Here is a 21405-nt window from a genome sequence, read left to right on the forward strand (position 1 = left end):
AACATAACTTCCTATAGATAAAGAAATTGATACTCAATTTCTCATCCTACAATTGTTAGGCTTCATTTGATAATCAATTGACTTTTATTTTTTTTTATTGTTGAAATTGTATTTATTTTCACTTCTTTACAATGATTTTCATCTTTCCGAACTAAACATTTACTTTTTAAAATTTAATTTGGTTTTTGAAAACTCTATAGAAAATAGATAACAAAAAAATGGAAATAATATTTATAAGCTTAATTTTAGAAAACCAAAAATAACATATCAAAGGATTTTACACAAACAGCTCAAACAAAGAGTTACATTTAATTTTGTCTATGAAAATGAGTAAAAAGGAGAATTGACAAGTCATATTTTATCTTCCTCATCACCATGGATCGATGAAGATTGTTGAATTTCCTATCTTAAAGGTTTTGGAGGAACCTATATGACTAATTGACACACTTTAATTAGCATACAAATCTTAATTAATAGTTTAGGACACTTGATGCGACATTACCAGTTAAGTCAACCGTGTGTTTGAGATTATTGAGTAAATATCCTAGTATCAATGTTATATTAAATGATTCCATTCTTCTAAGCATGAAGGTTTCATTAGATTACACATTTATACCTTGTATATTCATGTAGTTACTTTTGTGCACATTCTCCATTCCACAACCCCCCTCCCCCCCCCCCCCCCCCCCAAAAAAAAAAAAAATCATTTCACTTTAACCAGAGAATTGGCTTTGTGAAACTAATCTTTGCACTTCCCTGCAAATCGATCCGATCATGCTACTAATACTACTACTATCCACGAGAGGTCCCTAAGTTTAAACACAAAAGATCAAAAGAGAAAGAACCTCCAACCTAAATTGATGAGAGAATGCTAAGAAATATATGCGTACTCCTTTTGTGGCTTTCACAAAATTGATCTTTAAAAGTTAATATGGATCTTGTTTGATAACCATTTGGATTTTTTGTTTTTAAAAATTAAACATATAGATACTACTTCTACCTTCAAATTTCTTCATTTATTAGTTACCTTTTACCAATAGTTTAAAAAGTCAAGCCAAATTTTGAAAATTAAGAGAGTAGTTTTTAAAAACTTGTATTTGTTTTTAGAATTTGGCTAAAACTTCAACCATTGTACTTAAAAAGATGCAAATCATTGTAAGAAATTGGGAAGAAATAAACTTAATTTTCAACAACCAAAAACCAAAAATGAAATAATTACCAATCGAGGCAATAATAATTTCATATTTGAAATTGTAAATCTAGATCATAGATTGTACATTCCAGTCTACAAAGTTCCAAAGCTGATTCACTCGTTGCATCATAAAGGATGGTCAAACTCCTCAGGAACTTTACAGCAAGACGACCACCAGTAGAAATCTAAAATCTCCCTAAAGCTTAATAGTTACTTCCTTCCATTTTATCTGATTGGGCAAAAGCATCGCCCATACATTCTCAGCCATTCACATACAATAAAACAAATCGTGAATGAACTAAATGTTCCATTGAGCTTAACCAATTTCTTCTTCCTATAAAAGGAGAAAAGAAATGGTGCATTTATCATCGTCAACAAATTAATACCGGTCGAGTGTTTGTTTACATCGCCTTTTCCAGCCACCTTGGCAATGTCAATGAAGTCTTCAAACCAAGTCTAGTAAGAAATACGGAGTACAAAAGATGAAGCAAAAACATGAAGCATCCACAGTTCAGGAACACCTTTCAGAACACATAGGAGGAATGTTAATAAAATAAATGTTGATTGTGCATAACCAATCATAGTTTAAAAGATAAAAATATTAACTAAATCTCTATAATCATGGTCACACAAGTACAATCTACATTTCACCAGTTTCATTAAAAGAATTGTCGTGGAAGCGAGGAATGTAAAACATACCAGTATTCCAAATATAGCATATATTGCATTCATTGATGGGATCAAGTTCACACCCCAGGCAGTGAAGATAAGGGTGAGGGAAGCGTGAATATTTATAGTGATCTGCAGCCAGAAAATAGAAAGTGATTTGAGACTTCAGAGGTGATTTCTATGAAGTATAGCAGCAGAGATTTACGACAACTTGTTACCAGAGCTAGTATGTTCTCTCTTATCAAGAATGAAGATACTAAGACATACCCCACTGCCCCGAGTGCCCGAACCTAAACACAGTCATGTAGTTGGTTAGTAGAATGGATAAGGAAAACCTAGGATATAAGATTTGTTCAAATGAATGTTGAAGAAGAGAAGGAAACAATACGATTGTGCACAGAAAGATTGAGGTACTCCAGTTTGCTCCAAGCCTGAGAAGAACAAAACCAGAATTATAATGACCATCCTCCAATAGGAATACGATGTCCTAAAGCTTTTCTCCCCATAGTCTGTAGGTCGACGGATGAAATCTAATAGAAATTTTTTCAAAAGCAAGTAGATGTAAAGCTACATTGAGATTAGAATAGTTACACAATTAATGCTTTGGTCAGTGCATCATCATCAAATTACGGAAAGGAAATTGACCAACTAGCATGTATAGAATTAACAAACTTTATGAATTCTTAATGCCCTACGCCTAAGTTGAGGTTAATTATATATTTGTGGATAGTCGTATACATACCTCCACAAGGAGCCCATTGTAAATCCCACCAAACCATGCCTAAGCTGCACAAGCAAGCATAAAACAATGTTGGGCATTCTGCTAAATAAGGTAAACAATTGAGTACTGTTCCCCTCTCATTAGGATAAGGATTAAGGAAAATCAAAAGCTATATGGAAAATACCCACAACGGGATAAACATCAAGCCAAAAAAACTCTGGAGCAAGTGGCAGTGACAACAATTTTTTAAATAAAAGAATACAAGGGCATACAAAACAAAATCAAGCCTACAAAAACCCTTAGAGAAAGAGTTTCCAACTAAGTAAAATATTACTTAGGGAGTAATTACAAAATTAAAAAAGATAAAAATCGAGATTGAAGCCCAAAGAGAGATGTGAAATCTCACTAAGGAGTAAGGACCAAACCTCGCTGTGGTCTCTCTCCATGCCATGAAACTCTCTATTGACAATAATTGTAAAGAAATGGCACAGTTATAAAAATCAGTTTTTCACTGCTTATATCCATGGGCTAAGCAGAACCTTAACATACAAAATTTTTTCATCGGAAAAACCAGAGGAAATGGAAATAAGTTATCATCACAGATTGAAATAATTGTTAATTAACTCAAGCTGTAGGTCTATTTTCAGCTGTTTTAAATTAGTCCAAGGTCCAAGTTTCTAGAGAGATTGTTAATAGATAGTTTAAGTATCTATATTGGAGTTAGTGGCTAGTTTTGTGGAATTATGTTAGAGGGTCGATTGCTGATTTTATGTTGTCAACTAAGCTATTTTTAGCATTTAGAATTGGTATTTATACTGAGAAGTGATTGAACAAAAACACACACTTCTCCAATTCTCCTCTCTCTCTAGTCAAAACCATAGTAGTACCAGAGTTGTATTCTTAAGGCCCTTAGAGAAACCAAGTGATAAACTTGTGAAAATTGAGATTGAGTCAGGATGAAACAATCTTTATTCACTATCTCCATCAGTATTTAATGGTGAAAACTACCGAGCATGGGCTATTAGAATGCAAAACTACATGGAGGATTGTGATTATTGGGAAGTAATTGAGCAAGATTATGATATTACTCCACTTCGTAATAATCCAACAATGTACCAGATAAAAACTTACAAGGATAGGGTCACCAAGAAGGAAAAGTCTAGAGCTTGCCTATATGCAGCAATATCTCCTACCATATTTAATAGAATCATCGTTTTGAAGTTAGCAAAGGAGATCGTGAGTATGAAAGAGATGAAAGGATTAAGGCATGAAAATGTTGGACTTGGTGAAGGAATTTGAGAGGATGCAGATGAAGGATTCTAAGTTCATTAAAGAGTACTCGGACAAGTTGATTGAGATTGTTAATAAGGCAAAAGCATAAAGAACTAATTTATCTGACAACATATTAGTTCAAAAGATTATGGTTTCAGTGTTGGAGAGGTATGAGCACTATTGCTTTGCTAGAAAATACTAAGAACCTCTCTCAACTCAAAATGATAGAATTAATTAGTGCTTGCAAGCACGAGAACAGAGGAGATTGATGAGGTAGGAAGGAAGCATCGAGGGGGCACTGAAAGTCAAGATGCAATAGGGAGAAGGTGGAAGAGAGAAGAAATGGAAAGGGAAAAAGGAAAGTGGTAGTAGTTCAAAAAATGTGGTAAAGAATGTTGGAAGTGTGGTTTCAATAAGGACAGTGCATGCAACACTATGGGAAGTAAAATCATCCACGCTTTAGATGTTAGAGAAGGCTAGATGTGAAGTGTAGGAGGTGTCATTTAAGGGCCACATTAGAAGTAAGGAAACTTAGCAACAAGAGGATAAACTCTCTGTGGCTAATATGTATATTTCTCTCTCTCAAGCATCTTTGTCTCTTGATTTAATCCTTTAGTTTGTTGAATGGTTAGGACTTGACAACCCAAATCGTTATGCATGCTAATCGCTATAACTTAACATGTAATCTATAATTGTGATGTGTTAGTTGTCAAAGTAGCAAGATCATCTCATGGGTATGAGTGAGTTGTGATGATCTTTTTATCTACGAGACTGTTCCCCAAACGTACAGAGTACATGGTAAGAGACGTCTAGGGTTCAGAATATTCGTTTGACGGTTACATTAGATTTAAGCTTCTCACAAAGTTAGGGTTTGCATTTAGGACATCGAATTTAAGTGACCGTTTGTCAACACCGCCATCTTCCACTGTGGTCTGTCTTCTCTGCCACCGGAAGGTACTGTCTCCGTTGCCATGCGTCAGTGCATAAGAGGTCTATTTGAGCTACCGTCAATTTGGTTCATCTCAGATCCTAATTCCCGATCCGTTTGTGCCTTTGATTCCATCAAAATCTACTCAGGTGTGAGGTGATTAGAAAAATACCCTCTTGTTAGGGTTTGTGAATGTTTTGATATAATTTAGGGTTGTTTTGCTCTTTTGTTCACCTTGGTTTTGATTCTGATTTGCTTTCATTCCGCTTGTGAGATTTAGGAATTATGTGTTAGTTCATAATGGATGAGATGAAGCATATGGCAGTATCTAATATAATTCCCCTAGCATCAAAGATAACAGAACACAAGTTAAATGGATCTAATTACTATATTGGCATCGAACAATTCAATTTTATTTACTAAGTACAGATATGGATGATCATGTAACTGAGGATCCACCAAAAGATGACAAGAAAAGGGATTGGCTTTGCGATGACGTATGACTCGATCTTCAAATTAAGAATTTCATTGAGAGTGAGGTCGTTGGTTTGGTAAATCATTGTAATGATGTGAAGGAACTCCAATAGTTCTTAGAATTTCTATAAGCTGGAAAAAACATGTCCATCAAATGTTGAAAGTTTGTTACAAGTAATTTTATGAGACTTAAGAAGACAATTACCGAACTTGCTTTATTATTATCTTTTAGCCCAGATGTCAAAGTTCAACAAGCTCAACGAGAAAAGATGTATGTTCTGATATTTTTTTAATGGACTTTTACCTGAATTTGGAATGGCTAAAACATGAATTCTTTTTGACTCTGAAATTCCATCATCAGAGGAGGCCTTTAGTTGTGTTCTTCTATTGAGTTATCAAGTTGGTTCATCTATTTCTCAACCTAGCAATACTCTTATAAGCAAGAATAATAACTCTCGGGTTAATCTAGTGATGGCCAACAATTTTCAAAAGCCTAGTTATGATAATCGAAAATCAAATTCTCCAAGAGATCGTTTGTCACTATTGTCGTAAGCCAAAATATCTAAAACGTGATTGCCGAAAGTTGTTATACAAGACTCAACGATCTCAACATGCTCAAATAGCTTCCACTAATGATATGGTCGAGAAGTCTGTTACCATCTCTACCGATGACTTTGCTATTTCAAGTGTTTCGAAAATCCTTGTAGGCATATTCATCGAATCCTATTGCTACCACTGCCGAGACAGGTAATACGAAATGTCTTCTTACATCATCTACCAAATGTCAGACTCTGGAGCCATTGCTCATATGATAGGTAATTCTAACTTATTTTCAACGCCTTTGTCGCCTGCCTCATCCTCATTTGTCAGTTTGACAGATGGATCAACCTCCTCTGTTCTTGGAACCAACACCATTCCTCTCACCCCATCCCTTTTCTTGTCCTCTGTATTACATTTGGCTCAATTGTCTTTTAATTTAATTTCTAGTAGCCAACTTACTTGTGACCTTAACTGTTGGGTCTTGTTTTTTTCCTGGTTATTGCTTGTTTTAGGACCGTATGACGAAGAAGATTATTGATAGAGGACATAAATCAAGGGGTCTTTATTTTTTTTACCACCGGATACCGAAAGCTGTGGATTGCTCTGGAGTTACATCCCTGTTTGAAGTTCATTGTCGTTTGGGCCATCCATCTTTGTTCGTGTTGAAGAAACTTTATCCAGAATTTCGTTATGTCCTCTTTGAATTGTGATTCATGTCAATTTGCTAAATTTCATCGTGTTAGTTCTAATCCTATAGTCCTTAGACGAGCCAGTGCTCCATTTTAGTTAGTTCATTATGATATTTGGGGTCCTTGTCCATCCGGGTCCCAAACATGTCTTCGTTATGTTGTTACTTTTATTGACGATTATTCTCGTGTGACTTGGTCATATTTAATGAAAAATCGTTCTAAATTACTATCTCATTTCTGTGCTTTTCATGCTAAAATTCGAACTCAATTTAATGTCTCTATCAAAACCTTGTGCACTGATAATGCTGGTGAATATTTTCCTCATGTACTTGGACTGTCTCTTATACACATCTAGATGTGTATAAGAGACAGGGATACTTTAGTTGGGCTTAGATTGGGCTAAATGTAAAAAGTTGAATATAATATATATATATATATATATATATAATATATATTTTAAAATCTAATCGGGATCGGGGTCGGGGTCGAGGCGGGAATACCCTCCCCGTCCCTAATTTGACCCCCATCCCTGGTCAAACCAGGGATCGGGCGGGGCCCCGTAGGGATCCGACCCTGCGGGAAATTTTGCCAACCCTCTTGTGCAGATACTTCATCCCAAAATGGAGTTGCTGAAAGAAATAACAGGCACCTAGTTGAAACAACTCGAGCTTATCATTTCAAATGCATGTTCCAAAGCCCTTTTGGGCTGATGTTGTTCCCATTACTTGCTTCCTGATTAATAGAATGTCTTCCTCTATTCTCAATGGTGAGATTCCTCATCATGTTCTTTTTCCTACAAAATCTTTGTTCCCTATTGGCCCTAAGATCTTTGGTTGTGTTTGTTTTGCTTGAGATGTTCGTCCTCATCATACCAAGTTAGATCCAAAATCTTTGAAATGCATATTCTTAGGCTATTCATGTATTTAAAAGGGTTATCGTTGTTATTGTCCTATTCTTAACAGGTCTCTTGTCTCTCCTGATGTTACGTTTTTTGAAGATATACCTTTTAGTCCTCGTCGTCGAGTCCTTGTCAAGGGACAGATGATGATTTTTATATCTATGAGATTATTCTCGTAGAGAAAGACATCTTCAGGAGCTTGGTTTAATACTAAACCAATACTGGAAAATTTGAAGGTGTTTTGTTTTTTGGGTTTTTCTCATATTCCACATGTGAAAAAAGGCAAGTTAAGTGAAAAGGAAGAATCAAGAATCTTTGTAGGCTATAGCATGGTGTCCAAAGCCTACAAGATCTATCATTCTCACACAAAGATGTGTCATGTGGTTAGTAGAGATGTCCAGTTTATGGAGAATGAGGAGTGAGATTGGACAAAAGAACTGGATGTGAAGTACCAAGAAATCCCTCTGGATCATGAACTGGTTGATGATGCACCTGTTAAAGGAACTAAACTATTGAATAAGGTGTATGAGAGAAGTAGTGTAGTTTTGTTGAAGCATGCAAGGTATGAAGAAGCTAAACGAGATCAGAAGTGGATGGAGGCCATGAAAGAGGAGTTGAGAATGATTGAAGAACAAGACGTGGGAGCTGGTGGAGAGGCTTGCAAACAGAAAAGTGATTGGAGTCAAATGGATTTTCAAGACCAAATTAAATCTTGATGGCTTTGTGAACAAGCTCAACGTCGGATTAGTGCTGAAAGAGTAGGCATAAGTCTAGGGAGTTGATTCCTCTGAGACTTTTGCACCTATTGCAATGATGGATACAATCAAATTACCACTGGCTTTGTTAGCTCAACATAGATGGAAGACTGATGGAAGGTGTATCAACTGCATGTGAAGTCAGCATTCCTAAATGGAATGTTAGAAAAAGAGATCTATGTTAGAAAAAGAGATCTATATTGAGCAATCAGATGGGTTCATCACACTAGGGCAAGAATAGAAGATTTATTTGTTGAAGATGGCTCTCTATGGATTAAAGCAAGCTCCCAAGACATGATATAGCAAGATAGATGAATACTTGTTGAACTTGGGTTTTGTAAATAGTATGAGTAGATCCACAATCAATGTGAAAAAATCACGCATTCATATTGTGATTGTAACTCTCCGTATAAATGACTTGCCAATGATTGGAAGTGATGTATTCAAATAGAGTTGTTCAAGCAAGAAATGATGAAGGTATTTGAGATGACTAACCTAGGTCTGATGCATTATTTCTTGGGTAGGGAGATTCAACAAGGCTAAAAATGAAATGTTTCTTTGTCAAAAAAAGTACATGAGAGAGATATTGAAGAGGTTCAGTATGGAAAAATGTAAGAGTGTGAACACTCCAATGATTCAAAAGGAGAAGTTGTAAAAGACTAATTAAGAGGAACTTGCAGATGAGAATGTGTACAGAAGTGTAGTTAGATGTCTCATGTACCTCACATCCACCAAGCTAGAAATCACGTACGTTGTAAGTGTTTTATCTAGATTTATTCACTGTCCAAATAAGAATCACGTGGTTGCTGCAAAGAGGGTTCTAAGATGTCTAAAAGGCACATTGTCTCTTTTTGGGATCAAATTTAACAAAGTCGGGATTTTTGAGTTGTAGGATTGCTCAGATAGTGACTAGGCTAGGTCATTGGATGATATGAAGAGCACCTCCGAGTATTGTTTCACTTTTGGCTCTAGGTGTTTCTCATGGTGTTAAAAAAAACAAGATATAGTGGCTCAATCAACTGCCGAAGTTGAGTTCATTCCAACCATTACAGTAGTAAACCAAGTTGTTTGGTTGAAGAAGTTGATGCTTGACTTGCATCTAAAGCAAAAAGGAAAGTGTGAAGGTGTTTGTGCATAATCAAGCTACTTTAGCTATTTCTTTAAATCCAGTTTTTCATGGAAGGACCAAGAATTTTAAGATTAAATTTTATGTTTCGAGAGAGATGCAAACAGAAAAAGAAGCACAATCGGTTTATTGCAACTCGAAAGAGGAGCAAATAGCAAATATCTTCACTAAGTCTTTTTAGTGTTGGTCGTTTTTAAGCTCGCAAATATCTTCACTTGTCTTTTTAGTGTTGGTCATTTTTAAGCAATTAGGAGCCTGGAAGCTTATGCCTTCTTTGGATCGTAAGATGCACGTGCCTTTATAAATGAGATCTGCACCTCCATGAGAACAAATTAACACGTTGCAGTTGGAAGATTTTACTATATCACTTAATGATTATAAAAATAATTTGTTGTTTACTCTTGGCCGTATGGAGGTTTTTGGAATGGTACTGCGTCATAAATTTTAGTACTTCAGCCCGTTAACATTGTTTCCACCAAGGACTAGGACAGCACAAAGCAACTTTAAACCCTTTAGGATGGTTATTTTGAAAACATTTCAATTGATAGAAGTTTTTTTCTTTCTTTTTTTTGGTACTTTCAGATGATTGTCTGATAATACCTGAATATTTATGTTTAATGATTTCTATCCACGCTCATTTAATCATTAGGGAGAAAAGCCTTGGGGGCCCCTTTTTAGCTTTTCAAAGCTGGTTTAAGAAGGCCATTAACCTGATTTTTCTTCCTTTATGCTCTACATAAGAGAGAATTTCCAGGGTTGATACATTAAAGGGCAACATTTTTTATATGATATTATTCTTCGGAAACAAGAAAATAAATCCAGAGGCAATTAAGATTGAGAAGATGAACTACTAAAGCATGCTCACCAGATATGTTAAAGCTTTCACTGGACCAGACAAAACCAGCAGCAGCAAGAATGTCGCCACCTGTCTTGATCAAAGATCAGATGCAACAGCTTATATATTTGCATTACCACAATGAGAGGATGTACGAATAACAAGACAATACAAAACCAGTTGTTGAATAATTGAGTCCATGAGAGCCACAGACCATGGTTTTTCTCCCGGCTGCTATACCCCATCTCATTGAAGAGATTACTATTGGTAGACAGAAGAAACAGCCAAAGTAATTCTGTCCAATATCAAGTGTACAACACTAAATTAAAATTTGAGAAACTTAACTATCACTGAAAGAATGGAGAAATCAATGAGGTCACTTCATTTGCAGACATCTAAGTTAGTAAAGCATAAAATTCTTTAAACAAGTGAAAAATTATAAGGAAAAGGTAAGTACATTATCATATGAGAACTTTCATCAAACTGGCATTCATTTTATAAGATATGCACCATTGCTTTTCGTTTTCATTTTATAATTCATTTTAGAAAAATAAATAACAAGACTATCATATCATTTTTTTTAGGAAAAGAAAAACTAATTTATAAAACTATTCTTTGCAAGACATGCTGTTGTATTATTGTTATTTTGCTACTAGTTTTAACAATTAGTTAGACTATGAATTGTACTTGTCTTATACATACTTATGGAAAAATACATACATGAATTGATGTCAACAATGCTTTTCTTTAGAATAGGGCCCGGGGACTTTCCTGGGCCCTATGATCCATAAGTATCAAACAGCCCTATCAATAATGCTTTTTAAATGGTTATTTTGATTTATTTGGAATTTTATATGGCTCTTCCTCGTGGTGATAAAGTTCACGAAAATGTTAATACCATGGGGGAACCATTCATTTGAAAATTAAATAAGTCTATTCACAGTTTCTCTTTTTTCTTTTTTTCTTTTTGGGGGTGGTGAATTCTATTTACAATCTCAAACAAATGTGAAAGATCTTTTCCGTATTGTTATCTCATGGTTTTATTCAATCTGAGGCTGGGCTGCCTGTTCTTTTCTGGTTCTTCAGATTTATGTTGATGATATTCATGATATCGTCATCACAGGCTCTTGCCTAGATACTATCGAAGCAGTAAAGACTTTCCTTCAGTCACAGATCTTTACTCAAGGACTTGGGCCCTTTAAAACTTTTCCTAATTCAAGGTCTCATATTGGATTTACCTTTCAAAGAGGGAAGAACGGTCTGCCGTTTTTACAAGACACTGGATTGGTTGCATTACAAACCAGACTTATAGCAATCAGGTCCAAAGTATTTGCGTAGATAGTACAATACAAAAGAATATGCAGATATAGCAAAGCTTAGATCTATCTCTCGGAGTTTATCAGTGATAGACTATATCACTAGTATTTTTTTTTTATTTGAACAACTACTTTCATTGTGAAAAAAGGAGAGAATACAGGGGCGAAACAACATTGCCCACCAAAAGCACCCCCACTAAAGAAAAGGGGTCCAGCTAAGTAAATTGTTGCCTATAGAATAGTTACAAAAAAGCTTCAAACCCGAAGCCCAGAGGGACACATGAAATCTCACCAAAGACCACACCTCACCAAGGTCCGACATCTGAACACTCTATCATCCCCCCCCACCACCTAAATATCCTAAACAATAGCACACACCCCAGCCAACCATAAAAAACGGGCTCTCTCTTCGGGTGGATGGAGAAGGAACTCCTCGATCATCGCACAGAAGTCTCTCCGCCTAGCAAAGCAAACATCGAACTCCTGCAAGAAAAGACTCCACAAAGTCCTCGCATACCGGCAATTCCAAAGGAGATGATCCAGGTCTTCCTCCGCCATCTGAAAAATGATACAGTAAAAAAGCCCCACAAGCAAAGTTCTTCTTCTAACAAGTCTATCAAAAGTGTTCATACGACCAAGTAAGACTTGTCCGATAAAAAACCTGACTTTCTTGGAAATCTTCATCATCCAAATCACATCGAACACAGACACCCCAATGGGAGAGGGATCCAGTAACAAGCAGATGAAGGATTACAAGAAAACCCTTCATTAGGATTCGGATTCCAGATGTGAATATCCCTTCTCCCCCCCTAAAAGTACTTGCCTCCAATAAAGAAAGAAAAGAAGAAACCTCTGTCGTTTCCCTATCGGTCAAATAACGACGGAAACCGAATGAAAAAGACACGGAACTCTCAGTCTAGATTAGGAAATCAGAGATCAGGAGATATTTTAAGGAAGATAAGTGATAAAGATGCAAAAATACAAAAGAAAGAACACTATTCCCCACCCACTGATCCTCCCAAAAATACGTATCCCTGCCATCCCCCACAACATATCGAACAAAGTTAGAAAAAGAAGGGAACTCAAACGAAATGTCTTTCCACGGGTTCCAATGTGTGCCTTTAACCCCCTTTCACCACCCATTCAAAAGGATGGTTGTCATGCTTACTCGCAATGATCCTACGCCACAAAGCCTCAGATTCAAGGGTGAAGCGTCAAAGCCACTTAGCCAAACCCCCCCCCCCCCCCCACACACACAATTCATAGGCCTCCCAACCGACAAGGTGAGAGCCTTTTCCTTCATCCACCCTATCCCAAAAGGAAATCCCTCTTGAATTTTTCAAGACTCTTACAAACCAAACTAGGGACTCTAAAGAGGGAAAAGTAATACACAGGAATACCACTCAAAACCGATCTTGTCATCATTAACCTCCCAGCTTTGGAAAAGAAACTTCTCTTCCACTTCGCCAGCCTCCTTCGAATCTTCTCAAAAATGGGATCCCAAAACGTCGTGGTCCTCGGATTACCTCCCAAGGGGAGACCAAGGTAGGAAGAAGGTAAAGAACCTACCTCACACCCAAACTCCTCTGCCCAATTCTCAATCTTAACCTGGTCACTGTTAATTCTCAAAATTTGGCATTTACTTGTATTAATTTTAAGACCAAACATAGCACCATGTGATTAAGAATGAAAAAAGAATCCTTGTTTCCAAAACAAAACAAGATCGTATCATCCGCAAACTGGAGATGCGATAGGGCCACCTCATCTAAAACAACCCTAAAGGGCTCAATGATATTTCCTTCCACCCCTTTAGAAATGGGCCGACTTAAAACATCCACGACCAATAAGAACAGGAAAGGGGGCAAAGGATCCCCTAGCCTTAAACCTTGAGAACTTGGATCGATCCTTTTGAAGTATCATTGACTAAGATGGAATACTGCACATTCCTGATGCATCCCTACATCCACATTCTCCATCTAAACCCAAATCCCTTCTTCATCATAATCTTATCTACGAAATCCCAATCAACATGATCATAAGCCTTTTCAAAGTCCAGTTTGAGAATAACAGCTTCCTTCTTCATACGGGCATCCTCGATGGCCTCGTTAGCTATAAGAGTCTGATCCAAGATCTGCCTTCCAGGCAGGAAAGCTCTTTAAGCCTCCGAAATGGTCGAAGGCATCACCTTTCTTAACCGATTAGCAAAGACCTTAGCCAAGATCTTATAAACACTGGTGATAGGCTAATAGGTCTAAATTCCTTCACCCTATTAGCATTCTCTATTTTAGGAATTAATAAACAAAAGTCTCCACCATGGACCAATTTAAGATACCTCTTTCGAAAAATTCTTTAAAGATCCCCTCCAAATCTCCTTTAACAATGCTCCAATTGTCCTGAAAGAATGCCATATCGGGCCTGGGGATTTATTCCTATCACTACTAAAAACCACCTTTCTAATTTCTTCAAGCGTGAAAGGAGCCACAAACTCCTCATCCTCCCTAGAGGATATGGGACTCCAATCAATACCTTCCACAAACGGTTTATCTTGAACACTCAAGCTATAAAGTTTAGAGAAGGACAAAAGAATCTCCTCCTCAATTTCCTTATCATTACTGGTACTCACACCATTCTCAAAAACTAGCGTGCTGATATGATTCTTATTCCTTCTACCGTTATCCACTTTATGGAAAAAGCTTGTATAATCCCCTTCCTTAGCCCATTTAACTTTAGCCTTCTGATTCTAGTTGACATTCTCTTTCCTAATCAACTCAGCAAAATCCCCTTTCAAGTTATCCCTCTCCTCTTTCAACGTACTATCAAGAGGCCCTTCCAGACCGTCAATCTCATCAATTCTAGCTAAGATCCCTTTCTTCCGAATACAAATATCTCCAACAACCTCTCTTTTCCACACTCTAAGGGTGCCGCTTAACACCCTCAACTTTCCCATCAGACGATATCCTTCCCAATTCCCTTGGGTCGTCGTACTCCACCAGGCCACAATATTAGCCTTAAAAGACCGGTGATCAAGCCACATATTCTCAAAATGAAATGGACTAGGGCCCTAATATATACTTGCCATTGACCAAAGGAGGATCGAACAACCCACTATCATCAATGAACTTATTGAATTTAGACATGGAACTAGTGATCCTCCCCTGGACGCCTTTTCCTCAGGAGAACGGATAACATTAAAATCCCTAATCACACAGCATCTTGACCCACAGTAACCGAAGAGATCTCCCAACTCCTCCCAAAAAGCGTCGCTTCCCCTAGGACTCGGGGGACCATAAACCCTGGAAATCCAAAACTCTTCACCTTCACTATCCAAGAAAGAAATAGAAAGAGAGAAAATGCCCCTGACTATCTCTCTAGAAAGACAAGACCAGTGTTCCACAGAATAAGAATTCCTCCTGAGGACCCAACCGACTCGAGAACCTCCCGCTCCACCCTCCTACTCCAAATACTCTCAATTCTCCTTCTACAAAAAGAGCTTCATTTGGTTTCCAAAAAAATGACGATATCCGGATTCTCCTGTCTAAAAACCTCCTTGACAAGCCGCCTTTTGACTTGCCCTTTCAGCCCCCTAACATTCCAAGAAACAATTTTTAACATTTGGATGTTGATGGCCCCACCTCCTTTAAGGCTTTCCTACTACCATAGTTGACCGAACTGTCCAACTTCTTTAATTCCCTAACTAGTTTATCACCACACTCTTTTCGCTTTTTCTTAACCTCCTTTTCTAAGTAGCCCGAACTCCCTTTGCTCCCTTGCCCTCCTTTGACCTCTATCTGTTTGATTCCCACCGAGGCTAGAACAACCCACCCTAGGTTTTCATTGCCTTTACACAGTGCTTGGTTTTCATTACCTTTATACAACGGGGGAAGCCTAAAAATCAATAGGTTTGGAGATTAACTAAAGGATCACCAACAACACCTCCGTTGGGAAGAAGCAAACTGTTGCCCCCCAACCCGTCACCCGCGGCATGAATCATAGGGTTGAGCATCAGCCACCTATCTCCCAAAGAAAACGTGGGCGAGAAGGGTAATGCACACCCCGGAAATAAGAAAATGGGTCGTAAAAAGACCAAAGGATGATAAAAGCCCTCGACACTAACTTGCCCACCTCCCCCACTCAAATTGCAGAGAAACAAAAACAACGTATTAGACAAACTAACTCCAGCCCCATTCTTGAACAACCCCACCCCAGACGGAGGATAAGAAACCAAAGAATGAGGACTTTCCTGGCTCGTGTCACTGGCCGTGCTTACCACCGGATAGGAATAAGCGAAGGACCCACTGGCAGGACCCGAATGAGACCCTTTATCACAAAACGGAGCCTTTTGCCTCTCCACCCCCATCTTGTACACCACTTCCGATTCTACACCTCCTTTTGCATAATCCGACAACTTCGCTCGAACAACACCTCCTTCACCTTCTAACTCTTCCCGCCTCCCTACACTCACCATCGCTGGCTGAGGAAGATTCGGAGACAAACCGCCTTGATCTTCAACATCTTTTAAAACAACCCATCGACGCCCTCCTCCAACACCTTGTTCATCATCGGAGTCGAGAGGAATGAATCATCATCGAAGTAACTAACGATAGATGGGTCAGATCCAAAATCTCAATCTTCTACTAGGGAATCCCATGGCCCGATACATGCATCCAACTCCCACCTCATCCATTGATGCTCTTCCACTCTCAAAGAATGGGCCTCCTATCCTACTCGATTAAAAGAAGCCTTAGAAGCTATCTCATGGGCTTGAAACCCTCCCTGGGCCCAACACTCTCGACAAACGAAGAGGGCCCATTTTTTAAAATACCCTTGGCCATGACAGCCCTTTTTTTTATCCTCGGAATTGGGTTGGGTGTCCGGAATGGGCTTTTGGGAGATATTGCAATCTGGCCCAACCCTTGACCAACAGCTTCCTCAACCCTATCTCTTTCCCTCTTTCCCAAGATAATCACATGACTCCCCTTCTTTCTTCCTTTCTGATCATGAGACAGGCCAAAGGACAATGGAGCAACTTTAACCGAATGATGGTCGAGCAACCTCTAACCTTCTTCTTTCCAATGTCGACCGACAATGAACCTCATCGGAAACACAAAATCCGAATGGTTAACAAGACAACCCACCAGAATGAAACCATCGTCATTGCCTTTTGCCTTAAAGCAGACTTCCTTCAGCCAAATTGAGCTACCACAATCAAATTCTTCCTCGAACAGCCCCCCACACCACTCTGCCATGGAGGCGATGAACTCCTTCATTCTGAGGAATGGGGGCACATCCAACGCCATAACCCACCCTCCCTTGAAGACCAGTTTTCTTTCCTCCTCCACCGTTCGGAAATCCCAAAAATGGAAAGACAACTCTTGGGAGTTGGGAGAGGAACCCAAGCGAATTAAATCCTCTGCCTTCGTTTTTGAATCGCAAATGCCCACAACTAAGTTAGCACAGAAGATTCTAAGGCCAAATCTAAGAAACGGTGGTCGATCAAACACTTTCTTCATAATCCCCCAATCAACCACCGCATTCAACTTCTTGATGATCACCGCCGTATCACAATTAAACACAATGTCGAACTCCCACTTCTTCTCACTTACCATCTCTTCCGCCTCGACCTTGTTCTTGTTCTTCTCAACCTCCAACAAAGAGGCAGATTCCTTCCCTGCCCCTGCTTCCCTCTCACATTTTCTTCCGCAATCTTGCTCGAAGTGACTATTTTGACCTCCTCTCCCAACCCATTTGTTGGTTGTGATTTTGGAGTTGCAGAAGGAAGGGGCTTTGTAGAAGAAGGGAGGAAAACCAGAGATCTCCCTTGCCAATAATCTCTAACCACTTCCTTTCTTCCCTTCAGAAACAAAAAGTCTCATCCTTCGCCCCTTAAATGATTCAGAGATAAAAGTGCACATCTTCCCCTTGAGTTTTCAAGCACTTGAAAATAATCGCCGCCTCCAAACGTGTTCTCCGCCAAAAACCCAATGGGTTACTCAACTCCGCAGCAGCCACTAAGCAATCTTTTACCCATGTCAAGGTACCCATCTCCAATTCCAGCTTCCCCAACCTCTTGCCATTCCATTCTTCAATGAAAATCTTTCTCCCAAACCTAAATTTACTGACTGAAAAGAATTTCCTATCTATTGGCACCCTCCCAGTCTTCATGAAAGCAACCCTTTGGGTAGACGACAAACAGACTAAATTGCTAGTATGATTCTATCAGCGGTAGAGTCCACCATTGATAGATTTTGTTATGTTTACAATTCTTTAAAAATATTGTTATACACTTAATTATTAGCCCTAAAAGTGCTACCCATGGCAATTATCCGTATTCTAAGAAGCTAGACCCAATAAGAATACCCTAATAAGCAGCCATTTTTTTCTTCCTTTGTAGATGCAATTTCCTTCTTGTCTTCTAAGTTGCCTTGAGACTAATCTTTTCCTGTTTGCGATCGTGAATAGAGAGCCAAGAAATAATGAATTGTCATGTACTGGGGGTTTGCATCATAATCTTAGGTTTTTCTTCCTCCACAAAAAGATCCCCCTTCAAAATGGCATATACATTAGACATCCTGAATCATCATCATTATCATATTAGGACCAAAAGTATACTGGGCATTTGTTATATTTATAAATTTCCCATTGATATTACTTTTGTTGTTCATCATCAAAGTCAGTTTGTTGCTAGACCCAAGACCACTTACAAGCTTTTTTTTTTTTTTTTGGATAAGAAACAAAAGACCATTACAAGATTTTTGTTCATCATTTGCTTTTGTGTCTTTAAGGGTAATCTTGTGCAAGAATATTCCTTTATAAGCTTCTGCCTCATCTCCCAACTTTAGGCTGCAGCTGTTTATTAGGATGTTTGCCTCAATATATGTCATTTTATCACTGGTTTCTGGGCTTTCCTAGGTGATGCTCTTGTTTTGTGAAAAGTGAAAAGATAGCTACAATTGGTGAACGAGTGAATTGGAATGAATTGCTAAAAGTTCTTTGGTATTCTTTGTCTGTGTCAAAGTTATCTGTTAGTTTTCTTAAAACTTTTAATTAATTAGTTCTTCTTTAGAGCTTGCTGATACATTCACCAAGGCTCTTCTCACTTTTGTGCTTTTTTTCTTTTTATTACAGAAGATAGGAGGCTTTTAGAATTCATTCCCATATGGAGATGGAGTATTAGTGCTGCTATAGCATTGTTATTTGGTTATTAGTCAGTTAGCTTTAAATAACAGGTTTACCAGGATTAGTTAGACTATGAATTGTATATACACATATAAATAAATAAAGTAAAATGGAAGAACCATGGAATTCTCTTCAATTTATTGAGGGTAGATTTAAGAGGACCCTAAACCAAGTCCCAAGATGTCCTGTTTTTAGAAAATCAACATATTGAGATGAATAATAATAATAAATACATTACAAGTATTGAACTATTCACATACAATTATTCAATAGGGATAAAATTTGAAGCGGATAAACTAGTTTTTCCATTTCAAGGGCAAGAAAACTGAAAGGGAGAAAATATATTTCAAACTGACATCAATGGAGAAGAATCTTTTCCAAAGTAAACCAAATACCAAATGGGCTTAGAGTATCCGTCTCATTGAGAAAAAAAAAAAACATTATCTATGAAAGAAACAGCAACATTCGTTGAAAGTTAGAACTACAAACCTCAAGAGCGAGTGAATTGCTCAAGAAGTAGACCAAGCCATTAAGTGCAGCGAACATGGAGCACTCCACCATGGCCAGTGTCTTCTTATAGACAGCTCCATCCTCGGACAGGTCTTCCAAATCCGATAAAATAATGGGGTTTTGACCCTCATAACTATAAACTTTTACCACAGAATTCGAAAATCTAGTGGACTTGGCACTGGATTTAGAAGCAAAGAAGGATGGAAAAGAGAGGGAGACGGATTGAAAGCTAATCAATCTGAGTGTGGAAGAGATTTGAAGAAGAGGAAGATGAAGATTGGTTTGTTTTGGTGGGAAAATGCATGACGCGGAGTAGGATGGATAAAGCTTCCCAGAAATCATGGGGAAGAAAAATGGAGGATTAAACTACTCAAAGACGTTGAAGATTGTACGCGAATTGTCACGGCCTGAGGTTCAACCTGTTCCCTTTTGGGCTTTTCCGGACCGGAGGTTGGGCCTTAGTCCTGCACTTGCGCGTTCGTGTGAACCAATTGCAAGGTCAAAAATATTGGAGAAATTGATTTGGGGAAATTTGAGTTCATACCAACTTTTATGGCAAAAAAGAAAAAGAAATCATTTGAAAATATGAATCATTAAAATTGGTTATTTCTTTTGTCAATCATAGTTCCTACGGGATGGAGACAGATGGGGTCGGTCCATAGATTTTCCTTCCTTTTGCCACATTTCGCTCAATCCATTGATTTATTATAAATAACTGAATATATAGTGTTATTTTGAAATATTAGGAAAAAAAAGATCCACAAGTGAAATAGAGATTTTTAAAGATTTATTTTGAAAAATGACAAAAACGTTTCATAATTAGAAAAAGAATAGCAAAATGATTTTTTGAATTATTATCAAAGAATTCTTAATTGGACAAAATAGTCTCAAGTACCCTTATTAGGCACAAAGAGACCTCTTTTACATCATTTAGATTCAATTCTTGCTCTTTTATTTAGTTTTGGAAAAACTACTAGCTAACGCCTCAAATTTCATCATATTTAGTTATAATAATTCTAAATTAAAAGCAAATAAAGTATTTTTCAAGTGTTTTTCACTATTACAAACCTAGAATTTTGCTACTCTCAAGCAAAATATAAGGAAAAAACATAGGAAAAGAAATTTAAAAGACTGAACACATAAAACTCCTCACATACATGCTCTTGACTCCATGTAAACCCGAGACTTTCCTTGGATTATTTGCTCTTGTCACATATTGTAGGATGTTGGATTAAGTTATTGTTGTTCCATTGTTGAAGAAAAATGGCAGAGCTTTTGGTTGAGGTTGTCTTTGATAATTTTGGAATTTATTAATAAAGAAAAGAAAAGAAAATGAAAGGAAATGGGAACCCATTCGGTGCTTAATGGTATAAAGTGAGAACCCACCACCGCCTAACTCATTTTAGCCCATTTCTCCATCATTTCCCATCAGATTTTCAGAGTATTTCGAGAGAGAGAGTGAAGGAAGAGGAAGAAGAAGCTTGCTGCAGGTTGGAGGTTGAAGAAGGGAGGAAAAAGTTCATGCAAGTGCAACCATGGAAGAATCTGGGTTCAACCTGCCTATCTCTGGTTTTTAAGTCGATTTGAGCTACACAAGAAGAACTAAGAGGTGAGGCTTGACTTCCTTAAAAGAAGGATCATAGAATTTTCGTAAAGGAAGCTTGAGCTAAATCTGATGTTAAGTTAATGGTTTTTGAAAAGGAAAACAGAGCATAGAATTTTCGTGCAAATCAGAAGATCTCTAGTTTTTTCTGGTTTTTCAAACATTCTGGGTTGTACAAGTTGAATTAGAAGCTCAATTAGGTATGGTTGGAAAGCTTATTCAATTTTCTATAACTTACATGAAGAATTTGTTAGACAAAAATAACTAGAAGTAGGTTTAATTTCAGAAGAAAGGTAGAGGGTAGCAGAGAAGCACGAATCTGTATTTGATGTGTTCGGGGGATTTCTGGACAAATCCGTTGGGAATCACGTTTTTATTCCTTCAGGTAAATTGTAGAGGGTTCCAAAATGAAGAGTTTGATATATAGTACATTAATTTTGGTCAAGTATTAAGGAAGTTATGAGTGTTGGAATTTAGGATATTGAATCTGGAAAATCTGGAAAAAAAAAAGTGTGAAGTATGATTTTATTTCTAGAATTTAAAATTCATGAGCATGGAAAGACAAGACGATTTATAGTTTTGATGCTCGGTTTTGGTTTGTTTGACAGGCCAAAAGTAAATAGGTCGAGTCTACAGACCAGGGAACTAGCCAAGACTGTGAGTGACAAAACGAATTTCGAAAATGATTTCTAAACTATAAT

General features: G+C 37.7%; 1 protein-coding gene across 1 annotated transcript; it reads right to left on the reverse strand.

The window, feature by feature from the left end:
- Nucleotides 1–1207: 1207 nt before the first annotated feature.
- On the reverse strand, nucleotides 1208–19626 carry LOC120075651. The gene is made up of 8 exons (XM_039029241.1): nucleotides 19081–19626; nucleotides 10314–10394; nucleotides 10130–10189; nucleotides 2604–2647; nucleotides 2250–2292; nucleotides 2080–2151; nucleotides 1892–1993; nucleotides 1208–1713 (listed from the first exon to the last, which is right to left on the reverse strand). Exons 1-8 carry the CDS (start codon nucleotides 19441–19443, stop codon nucleotides 1594–1596), a joined length of 885 nt encoding a protein of 294 aa, XP_038885169.1. The 5' UTR covers nucleotides 19444–19626; the 3' UTR covers nucleotides 1208–1593.
- Nucleotides 19627–21405: the final 1779 nt, after the last annotated feature.

The sequence above is a fragment of the Benincasa hispida genome, chromosome 4, assembly GCF_009727055.1.
Source record: "Benincasa hispida cultivar B227 chromosome 4, ASM972705v1, whole genome shotgun sequence".
Lineage (NCBI taxonomy): Eukaryota > Viridiplantae > Streptophyta > Magnoliopsida > Cucurbitales > Cucurbitaceae > Benincasa > Benincasa hispida.